Source organism: Martes martes, assembly GCF_963455335.1.
Source record: "Martes martes genome assembly, chromosome: 12".
In the NCBI taxonomy this organism is placed as follows: Eukaryota; Metazoa; Chordata; class Mammalia; order Carnivora; family Mustelidae; genus Martes; species Martes martes.
In genome coordinates this window covers 90,914,784-90,928,630 of record NC_137900.1, presented here as the reverse complement: position 1 = coordinate 90,928,630, position 13,847 = coordinate 90,914,784, and the positions used below count along the sequence as shown (strand labels likewise).

The 13,847-nt window shown below is 44.4% G+C and overlaps 2 protein-coding genes across 2 annotated transcripts in view; both read right to left on the bottom strand.

The window, feature by feature from the left end:
• Positions 1-12,073, bottom strand: part of ABL1 (ABL proto-oncogene 1, non-receptor tyrosine kinase) — a 133,713-nt gene extending 121,640 nt beyond the window's left edge. The window contains exon 1 of the mRNA XM_080819554.1: positions 11,820-12,073. Within this exon, the coding sequence (XP_080675680.1) occupies positions 11,820-11,955 (136 nt within the window). The 5' untranslated portion in view covers positions 11,956-12,073. The remainder of the gene's footprint in view (positions 1-11,819) is intronic.
• A 374-nt stretch (positions 12,074-12,447) lies between these two features.
• LOC308353006 (uncharacterized protein) lies at positions 12,448-12,787 on the bottom strand. The gene has a single exon (XM_080819555.1). The coding sequence runs from the start codon at positions 12,658-12,660 to the stop codon at positions 12,562-12,564; it is 99 nt and encodes a 32-aa protein (XP_080675681.1). The 5' UTR covers positions 12,661-12,787; the 3' UTR covers positions 12,448-12,561.
• Between the last annotated feature and the right edge of the window lie 1,060 nt (positions 12,788-13,847).

The following is a 13,847-nucleotide window of genomic DNA, read 5'->3' as shown; positions in this document are numbered from 1 at the left end:
CTATCCTGAACCACAGTTTTCTCTACTGAACAACCGGAATAATGCCTGCCTCAGCCGCCTGCACCGTGAACCGAAAAACAAGTGCTTTAAAAATACTTAAATCTTTCACTTCCACAAGAGACAGACACTCTGTGCAACTCAGGATGCTACAGAATCACCAATAAAACCAGGAACTATTCTATGATATTGCAGAAGCAGAAAGTACAGAAATTTGTGGTGAATCCATGTATCACCAGGGCAAATGCCAGAATTGTTCATTTTGACTTAACTCTTGTAACTGGATCGGCTGCCTTTCTTTCAGAGAAGTGCAAGTGACAGAAACAAAATCCACTAAGTGAAGGTTCCTGTTAGTGGTTTAGGAGTTCCTATAACTGCAACTGTATAATCGGGATTTAGTTGTGGCCACAAGCAGCCCTTGACATACAAAGGTAAGAACTGAGATGAGAGATGCAGGCCAGGGGTCTCCTCACCTTGTAACAACCATCATCAAGTTGAACAAGCACCCCGCTGCCCCGGCCCATTTGTCAGACCACCCCCACACTGCTGGTCCAAAGGCAGCAACCATTTTCCCAAGCAGACAGCCAACGGTGGCCCTTAGGATTATAAACTGGACACAAAGAGCCTTTTGTCGGCCAGCTATCTTGTCCCCTTGTTCCAGGGTAGTCGGCTGTATACCCCAGCTTGACAGTGCATAATACAGAGTAGGCACTGAGATAATCAATGATATTTAATCCATATTTACTGAGCATCTAGTCTGTAAAAATATAATGCTTGGTCCGGTGAAGATTACAAATATGGTCTCTACCAGCAAAAACCAAGTACTAGGTGTCAAAGAAAAGTAGAATTAAAAACAAACAAACAAACAAAAAAAACCACACAGGAAAGGTGAATCTGGAATAAGCAGATATTTTGAAATTTTCAACAGTTTATAGGAATCACTCAGCCTTTATGATTAACAAGAAAAAAAGTATCCTGAAGTGGTTTGCTTTCATCAGTAAGAATTCTTTATACTCCATTATTTATTCCTAGGATCAAAGTAATCTATAGATTTAGTGTGATCCTAGTAGAAAATCCCCACTGGTATTTTTGCTTTGGTAGAAAATTGATAAAACTGATTCTAAAATGTATTTGTAGGTGGCTCAGTCATTAAATGTCTGTCTTTGGCTCAGGTCATGATCCCAGGATCCTGGGATCAAGCCCAGGGTCCGGCTCCCTGCTCAGCGGGAAGCCTGCTTCTCTCTCTCTCTCTCTCTCCTACTCCACCTGCTTGTGTTCCCTCTCTTGCTGTCTCTCTGTCAAATAAAAAGAAAAAAATCTTTAAAAAAAAATGTGTTTGTAAATACAAAGGAGAAAGAAAAGCCAAGACAATCTTGAAGGACAAAACTGGAGGTCTTACTCCGCGAGATATTAAGACTTATTTTAAAGCTACAGTATTTAAGATAGTATTTAAGATAGTATTTAAGATAGTATGACTGTTTGTCTGGTGCAAGGACAGACAAACAGAACAAATGAACAGAGTTAAGGAGTTCCCAAACAGACCCACACATATATTGATACCTGATTTATACAGCAGCAAATGTGCTCTTCAATTAAAGAACAGGTCAATATGAAAAAAATAAAAGTAAACCATCATCCCAGAACAAGAAAGTCAATTCCAAGTGAACTGTAGATCTGTGTATGAAACATAATAAAATAAAATTTCCTCATGAAACCTGAAACTAATATAACACTGTACGTTAAGCACCCTGGAATTAAAATAAAAACTTAATTAAAAAAAAAAAAGAACTTCCTCATGACCTTAGGGGAGACAAAGATTTCTTACATTGGACATAAAAAAGCACCAGCCTTAAAGAAAAAAAATTGTTAAGCTGAACTACTTTAAAATTAAAAACTTTGCGGTAGGGGAACCTGGGTGGCTCAGTGGGTTAAGCCTCTGCCTTCGGCTCAGGTCATGATCTCAGGGTCCTGGGATCGAGCCCCACATCGGGATCTCTGCTCAACAAGGGGCCTGCTTCCTCCTCTCTCTCTCTCTGCCTGCCTCTCTGCCTACTTGTGATCTCTGTCAAATAAATAAATAAAATCTTTAAAAAAAAAAAAAAAAGACTGAAAAGGCAAGGGGCGCCTGGGTGGCTCAGTCAGCTAAGCATCTGCCTCCCACATGGGTCATGATCCCGGGGTCCTGGGATGGACCCCCGTGTTGGGTTCCCTGCTCAGCAGAGAGCCTGCTTGCTTCTCCCTCTGCCTGCTGCTTCCCCTGCTTGTGCTCTGTCAAATGAATAAAATCTTAAAAAAGAAAACAGTGAAAAGACAAGCCACAGAGTGTGAGAAGGTATTAGTAGTAAATACATCCAACAAAAGACCTGTACTCAGAATATACAAATAACTCCTGCCAATCAGTAAGAAACATAAATAGAAAAAGGGACAAAACAGGTGAACTGACAGGTCAGACACACATACATACACACCAATACACACACACAATACGTATGTACGACATCCAAATGGCTAATTAGCATATGGAAAGGTGCTTAATTTCAGTGAGTCATCGAAGAAGCAAGTGAATCAACATCGCAAGGAGACAGCACTGCACAACCACACCAAGAGCTCGCATTTAAAACACGGACAATATCAAAGTTTGTAAAGAACAGAAAGCAACTGGAACTCTCCTGTCAGACAGCCTCTGCCCTAAGCAAAACACTCGAGACAGCTGTTTCCAGGTGTTCAACAGGTTCAGCAGGACTGTAAGCCCTGAGAAGAGAACACACAGGGTGAGCTGCCTGCACCTCCGACTTCCTGCCTTGGGGCACCTTCTGGCTGCGGTGTGGGGAGTTGGAGCCCATACCAAAGCTGCAGCACTCTCCTGGAGCTGAGGAAGCAGACTGAGCCGGGGATCCCAGGCTGGAGGCTGTGGAAGCATGTGGAATGTGGAGGGCAGACTATCTGAGAGGAGGCGTTGCATGGGGGGCAGAAGAGAAGGGAGGTTCTCTGTGGTACTCTGGGCAGACATGTGCAAGGTGAGATTCTGGAAGGCCCAACAAACAGCAGTGTCTGGAGGGTTAATCTCTCAGGGTGCCTGACACTCAAACACCCACCAATCCCACCTGGAGAAGACCTGCAGGGCATCTCTGCTCTTTAGGGGATAGGCCAGAAAGGCCAAGCATTAAGTCTGAAGAGCGCCCTCTAGAGTAAGGGCCAGACTTCCGACTAAGGATAAATCGGAAACAGACTCACTAGAACAAAGCAAAAACCAAGCCTGAGAAGGTCAAAAGAAAGAAAGGAATGCCTCTCGAAAGAAAGAAAGACAGAAAGACAGGAAGAAAGACAGGAAGTCAGGAAGAAAGACAGGAAGAAAGAAAGAAAGATGGGGCACCTGGGTGGCTCAGTGGGTTGAAGCCTCTGCCTTAGGCTAAGGTCATGATCTCAGGGTCCTAGGATCGAGCCCCAAATCGGGCTCTCTGCTTAGCAGGGAGCCTGCTTCCTCTTCTCTCTCTCTGCCTGCCTCTCTGCCTATTTGTGATCTCTGTCTGTAAATAAACAAATAAAATCTTAAAAAATAAAAAAGAAAAGAGAAAGAAAGAAAGAAATGAAAGTTTCCCTAAAGTAAGACAAGATCCAGAATCCCTACGGTGTGACATCTACATACCTGACACACAATAAAAAATTAGTCAACATGCAAAGAAACATGAAAATGTTGATTTGCAATGTAGAAGAAAAAGCAATCCATAAAAACTGACCCCAAAATCACCCAGATATTCAAATTAGCAGTCAAGTTCTTCATTATAAATACTTTCAAGAATTTGGAAGCAGGGGTGCCTGGGTGGCTTGGTCAGTTAAGCGTCGCCTTCAGCTCAGGTATGATCCCGGGGTTCTGGGATCGAGCCCCATGTCAGGCTCCCCGCTCAGTGGGGAGCCTGAGTCTCCCTCTCCTCCCTGCTTACGCTCTTCTCGCTATCTCTGTCTGTCTCTCTCAAGTAAGTACTCTTCAAAAAAAAAGGAAAAGAAAAGAAATTGGAGGCAAAGATGGGCCTGATAAGTGAGAAGATGGCGAATCTCAGTAGAAAATGCAAACTATCAAAAAGAACCACATGGAAATTCTAAAACTGAAAATAGCACACCTACAATGAGAATCACAGAGAGACTGACAACCGCAGAGGGGTTAGCAATCTTGAAGACAGATCAACAGAAAGCCCCCAAACTAAACAACAGAAAGAAAAAAAACCACCGTGTTGCTGACCCAACAGAGCTTCCAAATACAAGACACAAACTGACCACGTTTGCAATTCGTTCCCGTCCGTCCTAAGTACACTCACTCCTGCCTCATCCTTTCCTTCATCAGTCCTGCTAGACGGCTGCCTATTTTACAGATGCTTTCCGATGTGACTTTTTGGTTTTATTGATATTTTCATTTCTTAATTTCTCTTGTCACCGTTCCGACTCTCTTACATCTGTGTACTGTGGACTACTTTGTCTTTCTAGCTTCTTGAGTTAAATGCTTAGGCCTTCCTCCCAGTCTTTCTTGTTTCCTAATAATTGCTTTTAAGGCTAAAAAAACCTGAAAGAATTAAAGGCGGGGACCCATCATCATAGCTGCTGATTTTTAACACCCGCCTCTCCGTGAAAGAGAGACCCCAAAGACACTCAGGAAAGGTACAGATAAAATCGGCAGACAAGGGGTGCCTGGGTGGCTCACCGGCTTAAACCTCTGCCTTCGGCTCAGGTCATGATCTCAGGGTCCTGGGATCGAGCCCTGCATCGGGCTCTCTGCTCGGTAGGGAGCCTGCTTCCCCTCTCTCTCTGCCTGTCTCTCTGACTACTTGTGATCCCTCTCTGTCAAATAAGTAAATAAAATCTTAAAAAAAAAATCGGCAGACAAAAAATAAGTAAGGATGTGGAAGACTTTCAACACTGTCAACCAACTTGATCTAATTCACATTCACAGAAAATTACAACTGCAGAATACATATTCTTTTCAAGTACAAATGGAACATTCAGTAAGACAGGTCAGATGCGGGGCCAGAAAATTAGTCTCGGTAAATGTCAAAAGACTAAGATTTACAGAAGACCTTCTCTGACCACAGTGGCATTAAGTTAGACATCGGGAAGATATTTATTTAGACTCCCCAAATTTGGGTACAGCACATCAGGAACGCCTGGCTCGCTCAATTGGTAGAATATGTGATTCTTGATCTTAGGGTCATAAATTCAAGCTCCATGTCAGGCACGGATAAAAAACAATAGTAATAGGGGCACCTGGGTGGCTCAGTGGGTTAAGCCTCTGCCTTCAGCTCAGGTCATGATCTCAGGGTCCTGGGATCAAGCCCAGCATTGGGCTCTCTGCTCAGCAGGGAGCCTGCTTCCCACCCCCCTCTCTGCCTGCCTCTCTGCCTACTTGTGATCTCTCTCTCAGTCAAATAAATAAAATCTTTTAAAAAAAATAGTAATAATATTAAAAAGCACATCAGAATTTATGTTCAAGTGAGAGGTGGGACCCAGGCAGAGTTCTGAAAGGTAGGCAGGTTGTGAACACATAGAAGAGTACCGTCAGGGCACAATCACCAAAGAGGCAAGGAAGCAGGGAATGACGGAATATGCATAAAAGGAGGCCTTCAGGGAGTGCTTTCTTTTACTGAAGCTTATCTTCTAAGTAGCAAATTTAACCTTTTCCCCCTAGACTCAGATAATGTGCTTGATACACTCCTATGGGTATAATTCTCAGCTCAAGCATGTTAACTCATCTCTACTCCCCCATGCAAAAAAATGTGTTATTTGCGACACGTGTCACAACACACCACTGTCTATCACATGGAAATGTGAAGCATAAGTGAAATCCTTAGCCAATGAAAAATGATTTCATGTTTTCGCCAATCTTTATTATTTTCTTTGACAGAATGCTTCATTAAGGTAAGAATTCTTTGGATTAAATCATTTTTGATCATCCTCCTTAACCCACAACTGAAATTCCTGTTTTCTTCGGTATTAAAAGCATATTTTTTAAAAGATTGTATTTATTTGACAGAGAGATCACAAGTAGGCAGAGAGGCAGGCAGAGAAAGAGGGGGGAAGCAGGCACCCTGCTGAGCAGAGAGCCCAATGCAGGGCTGGATCCCAGGACCCTGAGATCATGACCTGAGCTGAAGGCAGAGGCTTAACCCACTGTGCCACCCAGATGCCCCTATTAGCATATTTCTTAAATGGGTAATAAAGTTTCATGAAAAGAGGGCCATATAAAATGTACTCACCTATGGGAAATAACAGGGTGTCTTAAAAAAATGTACATATATACAATTCTGCATTTTCACAGTTCAGAACTCAATACCCAACAATAAGTACATAAATATAATCTTTCCAAACAACCTCTTTTGAAGAATCTGACTGATTTAACTTCAGTACCTGTAAGACTCCATAGCTGCACTGTCTCCCACCTTCTGATGTACATGGATACTTAGTATAATTTAACAGTGATGGGAGTTAGTGTTGATCTGTCAAATTCCTATTCTATTATCTTCAATAAAGCTTTATTTAGAGGATTTATTTTATTATGTATTTGAGAGAGAGAGAGTGCACACATGAACAGGAGGGGCAGAGGGAGAGGGACAGAGAGAACCTCAAGCAGACTCCAGGTTGGGCGCAGGGCCTGACAAGGGGCTGGATCTCACAACCCTGAGATCACAACCTGAGCCGAAACCAAGACTCAGACACTTAACCAACTGCACCACCCAGGTGCCCCTACCTTCAATAAAGCGTTTGTTCGTTTGTTTTTGGAGATTTATAACATAGTTTTAAAATGAGAATAAATAATTTCTTAAAATCAGTTTTCAGGTAAGCTCATAAATAAAACAACATGACATAACCAAATAAAGTAAAACCCTGAAGGACATAGATGTACTAGCTTAAAATTAGAAAATCCAGCAATAATTTATTTTAAAAAATCTTCAATTTTTTAAAGCATTACCTAGAAATGCATAAAAAAACTTTTTATTTTTAAGTTTTATTTAATGTTATTTTTTTAAAGTAAACTCTACCCCCAACGTGGGGCTTGAACTCACAACCCCAAGACCAAGAGTCGCACACACTACCAACTGAGTCAGCCGGGTGTGCCTACAAAACTTTTAAAATTGAAACAGTTATTTTATATTTAAAACAGTCACTACCAAGAAGAATAGGAAAAGTTGTGTACATTTTTTTTGTTAAATCTGCAACTTTTAGATTTAGGAAGAAAAAAAGTCCTCAGAGAAAACAGGATTCCAAACTTAAAAAGGAGTTAAAATCATTCTCAGGCAAAATGTGAATGTCACCACTCCCCAAAAGGACTCAAATTAATCCTACATAAAAATGTAAGGTCTTAATTTCATAAACCACTGAATGTCACCTTACGTATTTGAAAGGTTCTTACTTAGAGATTTCTCCCTTGGGCTTGTCACCCTTTTCACAGCTTTAAACACCACCTATAACCTGATGACTCCCAAGTTTCCTCTCTAGCCTGGACTGCTTCACTGAATTCATGCTGGTAGACTCGAATGCAGGTGTGACCATCTGCCTACATGCCTACTACCAGGGATCTCGAATGTAGCTTTGCCCAAAAAGCAGCTCCTGATCTTCATCCCCCACAGCCCACCTCCCCAAAACCACTTTTCTAGTCTACATTTCAGTAAAAGACTCCATTTTGCCAAAAACCTTGGAGTCACCCTTGACTTCTTTCCCATCCCGCTCACCCCACCTCATGTCTAATCCAACAGCAAATCCGCCAGCTGTGCCTGCTGGAATTCACAGACTCTGAAGCCTTCACCACCGCCGCCATCCCAGTCCAAGCCATGACCATCTCAGCCAGGTGAGAGCAGCCCACCCCTCAGCGGAACGCCTGCGTCCTCTTTGTTGTCCTTCAGAATACAGCAGCCAGAGACGTTTTAATGAAATATAAGTCAGGGCCTGGTACTCCTTCCCAAACCACACGAGTCAAAGTCAAAATCTTCAAATGGTCAACAAGGCAACATTCTTCTCCAGTCATTCTCTCCCCACCTCCATTTTACCTCCGACCAACTCTCCTTTTGCTCTCCGCTCCAGCCACTCTGGGCTTCTCCTAGAACACGCTATACAAGCTCTGCCTGGGGGCTTCTGCACCGGATTCCCTCTCCCTGAAATGGTTTTACCCCATAATTTCCAAGGCTTGTTCCCTCACCTTCCTCCCAAGGCCACTTTCTTGGGGGGGGGGTCTCCCTAACTAAAATCACACCTCCCAACATTCCTTAGCCCTTTTTCTGTGTTATCTTTCTCCCCTGTCCCTGCTACCATCTAACACACTTTACATTTCACATACCTAGCTTATTAATGGTCTGTCTCCTCCTGCTAGAATGCAAATTCCAAGAGGGCAGGGATGGTTTTTGTTTGCTAATGCATCACCAATGACTAAAACATTACGTGATACATAGTGCGAGCTCAATAAACATTTGTTAAAGAAAGAATCCCTAAGGAAAAGAGGTTTACAAGCGAATGCTTTTATTCCTCTTTTACCAACTTTCCTGAAAGTGAATTTTCTTTAGTCAAGCCACTGAAATTTGGAAGGAATATCTGATGCATGAAATAATACCATGGTTTCCTTTATTTTCTCCCTGTACACACGACTAGTCCTTCTGACCCTGAACGATCCTGGCAAAAAAACTGCCACCTGCCCTGTGCTTCCGGATTCACCCCTGACCCCCTCATGCGCTAGAATCCTGGGCTTCCAGATTCGCCTCTGAGCCAACACTCAAATGTGTTATAACTGCAAAATTTGTAATCCAACCTATCTGGACATTAACCAACTCTTAGAAAGATCACCCTATAGAAGATCAACAACAATTTGTAACACAAAGTAAGACTGTGTTCCCCTAGAAAAGGAACGTCGGAGGTCCAAGGAATCGATTTTGTCTTCAGTAAAACGTGACTCAGGCAAACTCTCATAAAAAGCTGCTGCAAGAAAGTGACTATTCGGTTGGGCTGCCATCATTTGGGTTTTTATATCCTTGTATTTTTTGGATTATAAAACAACACAAATTTGTCAGAGAAAGAAATCATAAAAGCAAAGTAAAAAGTACAAGTGTTCTCCCACTCGCCGAAATCCCAGTTCCCACACCATGCTGACTCATCTCCGAATTGCTTTTTTCCACTTGCCCACTACTGGATGCCGTTCAGGGTTAGTTCTGTGGAGTACACCTGCAACGAACAGCTTGTCTGCCTTTCTGACAGACCCCCCTATCGTGGCAGTTCTCAAACTTTTTAATCTTAGGACCTCTTCACACTCTTGAGAATTACTGAGGACCCCCAAAGAGCTCTTATTTCTACGGGCAGTCTCACCAACGTTTACCATATTAGAAATTTAAACTGAAAAATTTTTAATTGTTTATTAATTTAAAAACATTTTTTATTACTAGAAAATAACTGTTTTCCACAAAAAAAGTAACCTTTTTAGAGAACTGTAGATTTTCTTCTTTGAAGCTACACCAAGACACTTAAGTGGTAGTTTCTTAAAGGTTAGTTGTGATGTAGAATCTAAAACTGTATGAGGGAACTTTATTATTGTTAATAACAATAACTTTGTTAATTGTTATATTAAAATCCACTGGTCCATCTTGCACCTTGGATGGATCTTCTACCTGTGTGTGATTTTATAATACCACATATTGACCACTTAGAAAATACTGGCTCACTGAATTATGTAGATTTTCTGAATAGATATTTCATTATATCAATATTTTGTTGTATCAAAACATCACATTTGTAAAGTATCACAACCAATCTCTACATCACAATAGCAGATACAAGTTTTCCAAAATCCTAATCTTCATTGGAAAGCTAAAATTTTACCACCGGCCACATATACTACCAGTTGTTTTCCTTGAAAGACTCCTTTATACTCTTTTTAGCCTGAATACCCATTGTTTTGTCGGTGTTAGTTCAAGTAAAAATGGTAGTTCCATGAAAAAAGCAGCTAGTACAGCCTGCAACTCAAACAACTGCCCATCCGCTTTTCTTGGAGATAACCACTAGCCCCTAGAGCATAGTAAAGTGCTTTACATGTACTTCTGAAGTCAACCTTCAGAGCACTAAAAAAAAACAAAAACCACGTATACAGGGGTCAATGGTTCATAAAATTAATCTTTCCTACTGCTTCATCAAGGACATTCTTATGTGAAAAATGAAATTTTTATTTTATGTATTTATTTAAGGGTATGTGGCACAATTTATTCATAATGAGTACAAAGAACACAATGGCTACTAGTACAGTGAGGTGTAGTGTTACCGCCTTGATTCACGCTACAGACCCTGCATGACTTCCGCACCATTCGGGCAAAGAGTGCAAATAACATCAAAGTACTACATTAATAGGAAAACGGTTTTAGCTCTCAATCCTCTCTGAAAGGGCATCAGGGACACCTAGGGGACTATACCGTTCTGTACGAGAAGAGCTTCCTGGAAGTGAGATTACTGGGTTACTGGTATATGCATTTTAAATTCTGGTAAGTTTGGCCAAAGCTCTCCAAAGAGTCTGTAGCAATTCATTATCTAAGGCTGCACGATCATCACTAGTTAAAAACATAAATAATTCACTTTATAAATCCTGAATTGGGAAATTACACCATAATGTAACAAATTCCCATATCTGCCTGTCTAAAACCAGGGCTAAAACGTAACTAATATTTCAAGGAAAAATATAATTCGAGTAATCAAATCATTTAGATGAGGTATTTTTCTGTAAGAAAGTAAACCTCCACAGTCAAGTAAGTGCAAGTTCATGCAATAGAGACCTTTGTTTATCGTGGTCACCCATGGTTAAAAAGGCATTTTTCATGATGGAATTTCAAAGTATATGCCACTTGCACTCATCTCACGTTTGCTTATAGAGTGGGTGGGATCGATATTTCAATACGAAGTGCACAGTTTGAAAAATGTCAAGCTACCACAGTACAAACAGGCCCCTAATTAATTGGCTCACAGCTGGCCGCTGATGGGAACATCAGTCTCAGCTGACTCTTAGCTTTAAAACTACACACAGAATTATGGGAAGCGTATGGCATCACACACACTGTCTGCAATCAAATGCCACCTGTGTTCACAAAAATGTCGAAGACAACCTTTCTTGTCCCAAATGTCATCCAAAACAGGGAGAGAGGAGGATAAAAGCTCCACCCATCCCTGGGGAAAGGATTACTCCAGCATCAGGTACAATAACCAGAAGGTGGGTATCCTCAACTCACAAGGGCCGCTGCTTCCCCACTCAATTTTCCCCACGTAGCTCCGAAGTGCGTATTTTCAAGACCTACTGACAACTGGAAAGGTCAAGGATATTAGTGTCAGCTGGGATCTGTGGTTCTTAACCTTTTGGGGAACACAAGCCACTCTAAGGATATGATGAAAGCTCTCTGTGGATGAAGCATTAAAGGATCCCTGCACCGTGGGTAGAGCCCAAGCCTTAGGGTTCGAGCAGGATCATGGACTCTGATCCTGAGAAAGCACTTAAGTCCAATCTCCTCAGGAAACTGCAAGAGTAAAATGGCTTATCTAAGGTCAACAGTGAGTTAGAAGGGGAATTAGGCAAGAAATAAGCAACCCAAAGAGATTTTGAATAAAGCCATCCAGAGATCCTAGGTAACCTCTTATACAAAGAAAGTTCCACCACAAACCAAGAGAAAAGTACAGTAACACGAGTTTTAAGTACAGTTAGACACAAGCGCTGCTGCTCACAAGTCCCTAAACTGAATGCGTTCACAAGTCCCTAAGCTGAATGCGTTCCTAAGCCGAATACAGGAGGAAAACAACGACCAGAAAGCTTGAAAAACACTCACCATGTTCCACAAACACATTGCAGTGTGGGCCCCCATGCCTCGATGACTCCTTCTTCCCTGCTCCTTTGATAAAGTGCAGGGCAGGCAAACTTGGCCTCCTCTGGTCCCCAAGAACTTTTCCAGGCTGCTGCCCCATAAAGTAATGATAGGCACCCCTTTCCAGAAGAGGGTTCAAGATCTTCCAGAATGGTCAGTGGGCTTAGGAGGAAACAGTATGTTTAGGATTTCACATTCACGGAATCTCCACCAGTCGGTAATTGAGGTCAATCACAAAAAGACATCTTCCCTGACGAAAGGAAGCAGAGTTTTTTTAAGTTGACATATGTAAACAGGAGTTCCGATTACTTCTGCAGTTTATCCGTTCGAAGTAATGTACTTGCAGTGCTACCCCAAAGTTGCTTGAGTTTAAGTGTCTTTTACTGGCTGAGTAAGCTTCTGCCTTTTCAAGAAGAAAAACAAACATTCACAGGGATGCTGTAAAAGGGTCAAGTCACACTAAAGTCATTTCGATTCCCACAACATAAAGGAAATGTTGATCGCCTCTGGATGCTTCTCCAGAACTTTTCCTGTGGAAGTCACCCACCCCCTATCTTAGTTTCTTCATCTTCCGACAAATTTCCTGCCCAGCTAGCTGCCGCTCTTGCTTCTCTACCGTGCGCTCCGGAAAAGGACACGGGTCACCCAGACTTCAGCGAGAGCTTGCCCTCGACTCTGACGAGAAGGAATGCATTGCCAGCAACTTTTAAGTCCGCTTTTTAAAAGGCCTGTGAAACCAGTCCAGACTTTTCCTCTGCATTAAAGTTTTTGTTTGGGCTGAGACTAAGGGGACCGTAGGTGACATTGGAAGAAGTCAGGGCATTGGAGGCTCTCGGGAGCAACCTGGGGGCAAGGGGAGGCCACCTGACAGCAGGGAAGGGATATGAATGGGGGGGAGGGCTCCGTGGCCAAACTAGGGGCCGCGAGACGGAGCAAGGGGCGGCTGGGGGGTAAAGGGGAGGCTGCCAGGGCGGGGCACGGGCGGCTTACTCGGGGGCGTCGCTCCTTCCACGCCTCAGGAAACCGGGTGTCCCAGGTCTGGGGGAAACAGAGACCACCCCCAGTGTCCCAGAGTCGGGGCAGGGCTGTACAGGACGAAGGACCCTCGCGGCCCGGAAGGCGGGAGGCGGGCGGAGGGGGGGAGGAGGCCCGGCCGCCTCAGCTGCCCCGAGCCCGGGGGTCTCTGCCCGAGACACCCCCTCCCCCGGCTCCGGACGTTGCTACAGCCGCCGCCGCCGCCAGGCAGTCACATTCCCGGAACTCCGCCGCGGAACCCCGCCTCCCCCTGCAGGTGGGGGCCGTGGACAACGGAGGGGCTCCTCAGCCGCAGGACCCAGGAACCGGCTCCGGCTCCAGCGCTGCTCAGGGACGGCCACCGACCCCCGCGGCCGCCATGATGGATTAGGAGCCGCTCCACAACGAGGCCAGGCCCCGCCCCTGACCCCGCCCCCGGCGACGTCCGGCGCGCACCTCGCGGGGACCCGGGCCCTCCCGGCACCGCTCTCGGGGACGCCGCCGCGCCCTCTGCCTCTGGTCTCCCTGCCCGCCAGAACTTTGCCCCACACGACCTTTTAAATGTGGTTTTTCCGAGCGCAAGGTGAGTGGTAAGGAAGCCCCGCCTCCCCTGTACGGCCATTGGCCTCTGAGAATCCGGGTCAGGTCTCTCTCCTGCGTTCCATTGGCCAGTGAGGGCAGTGAGGCCAGAGTTCCCAGCCAACCGCATTCGGCGCAGGCCGCAGGGCGTGCCGGGAGTTGTAGTCCCGCGGCGCCCGCGCCTGCACGCGCGCACTCGAGATTTTTTGCCCTCTGCTCCCGGCTCCTAAGCTTCGGTCCCGCCCTCCAGGGAGCGGTGGACTCTCGCCGGCCTCGCGTAGGGCTGGCCAATGTCTCTCCTGCGCGGGGAGCGACACCGGCGAGGAGCCAAAGCAGGGGAAAACTGCGGATCGGATTGTCTCGGAACCGGAGTTGGATTACTTCCTTAAGCCTCTTTAG

Excerpts from the sequence above, each read along its gene's own strand:
- LOC308353006 (XM_080819555.1), bottom strand. The coding sequence starts at position 12,660 with ATGTCACCTACGGTCCCCTTAGTCTCAGCCCAAACAAAAACTTTAATG.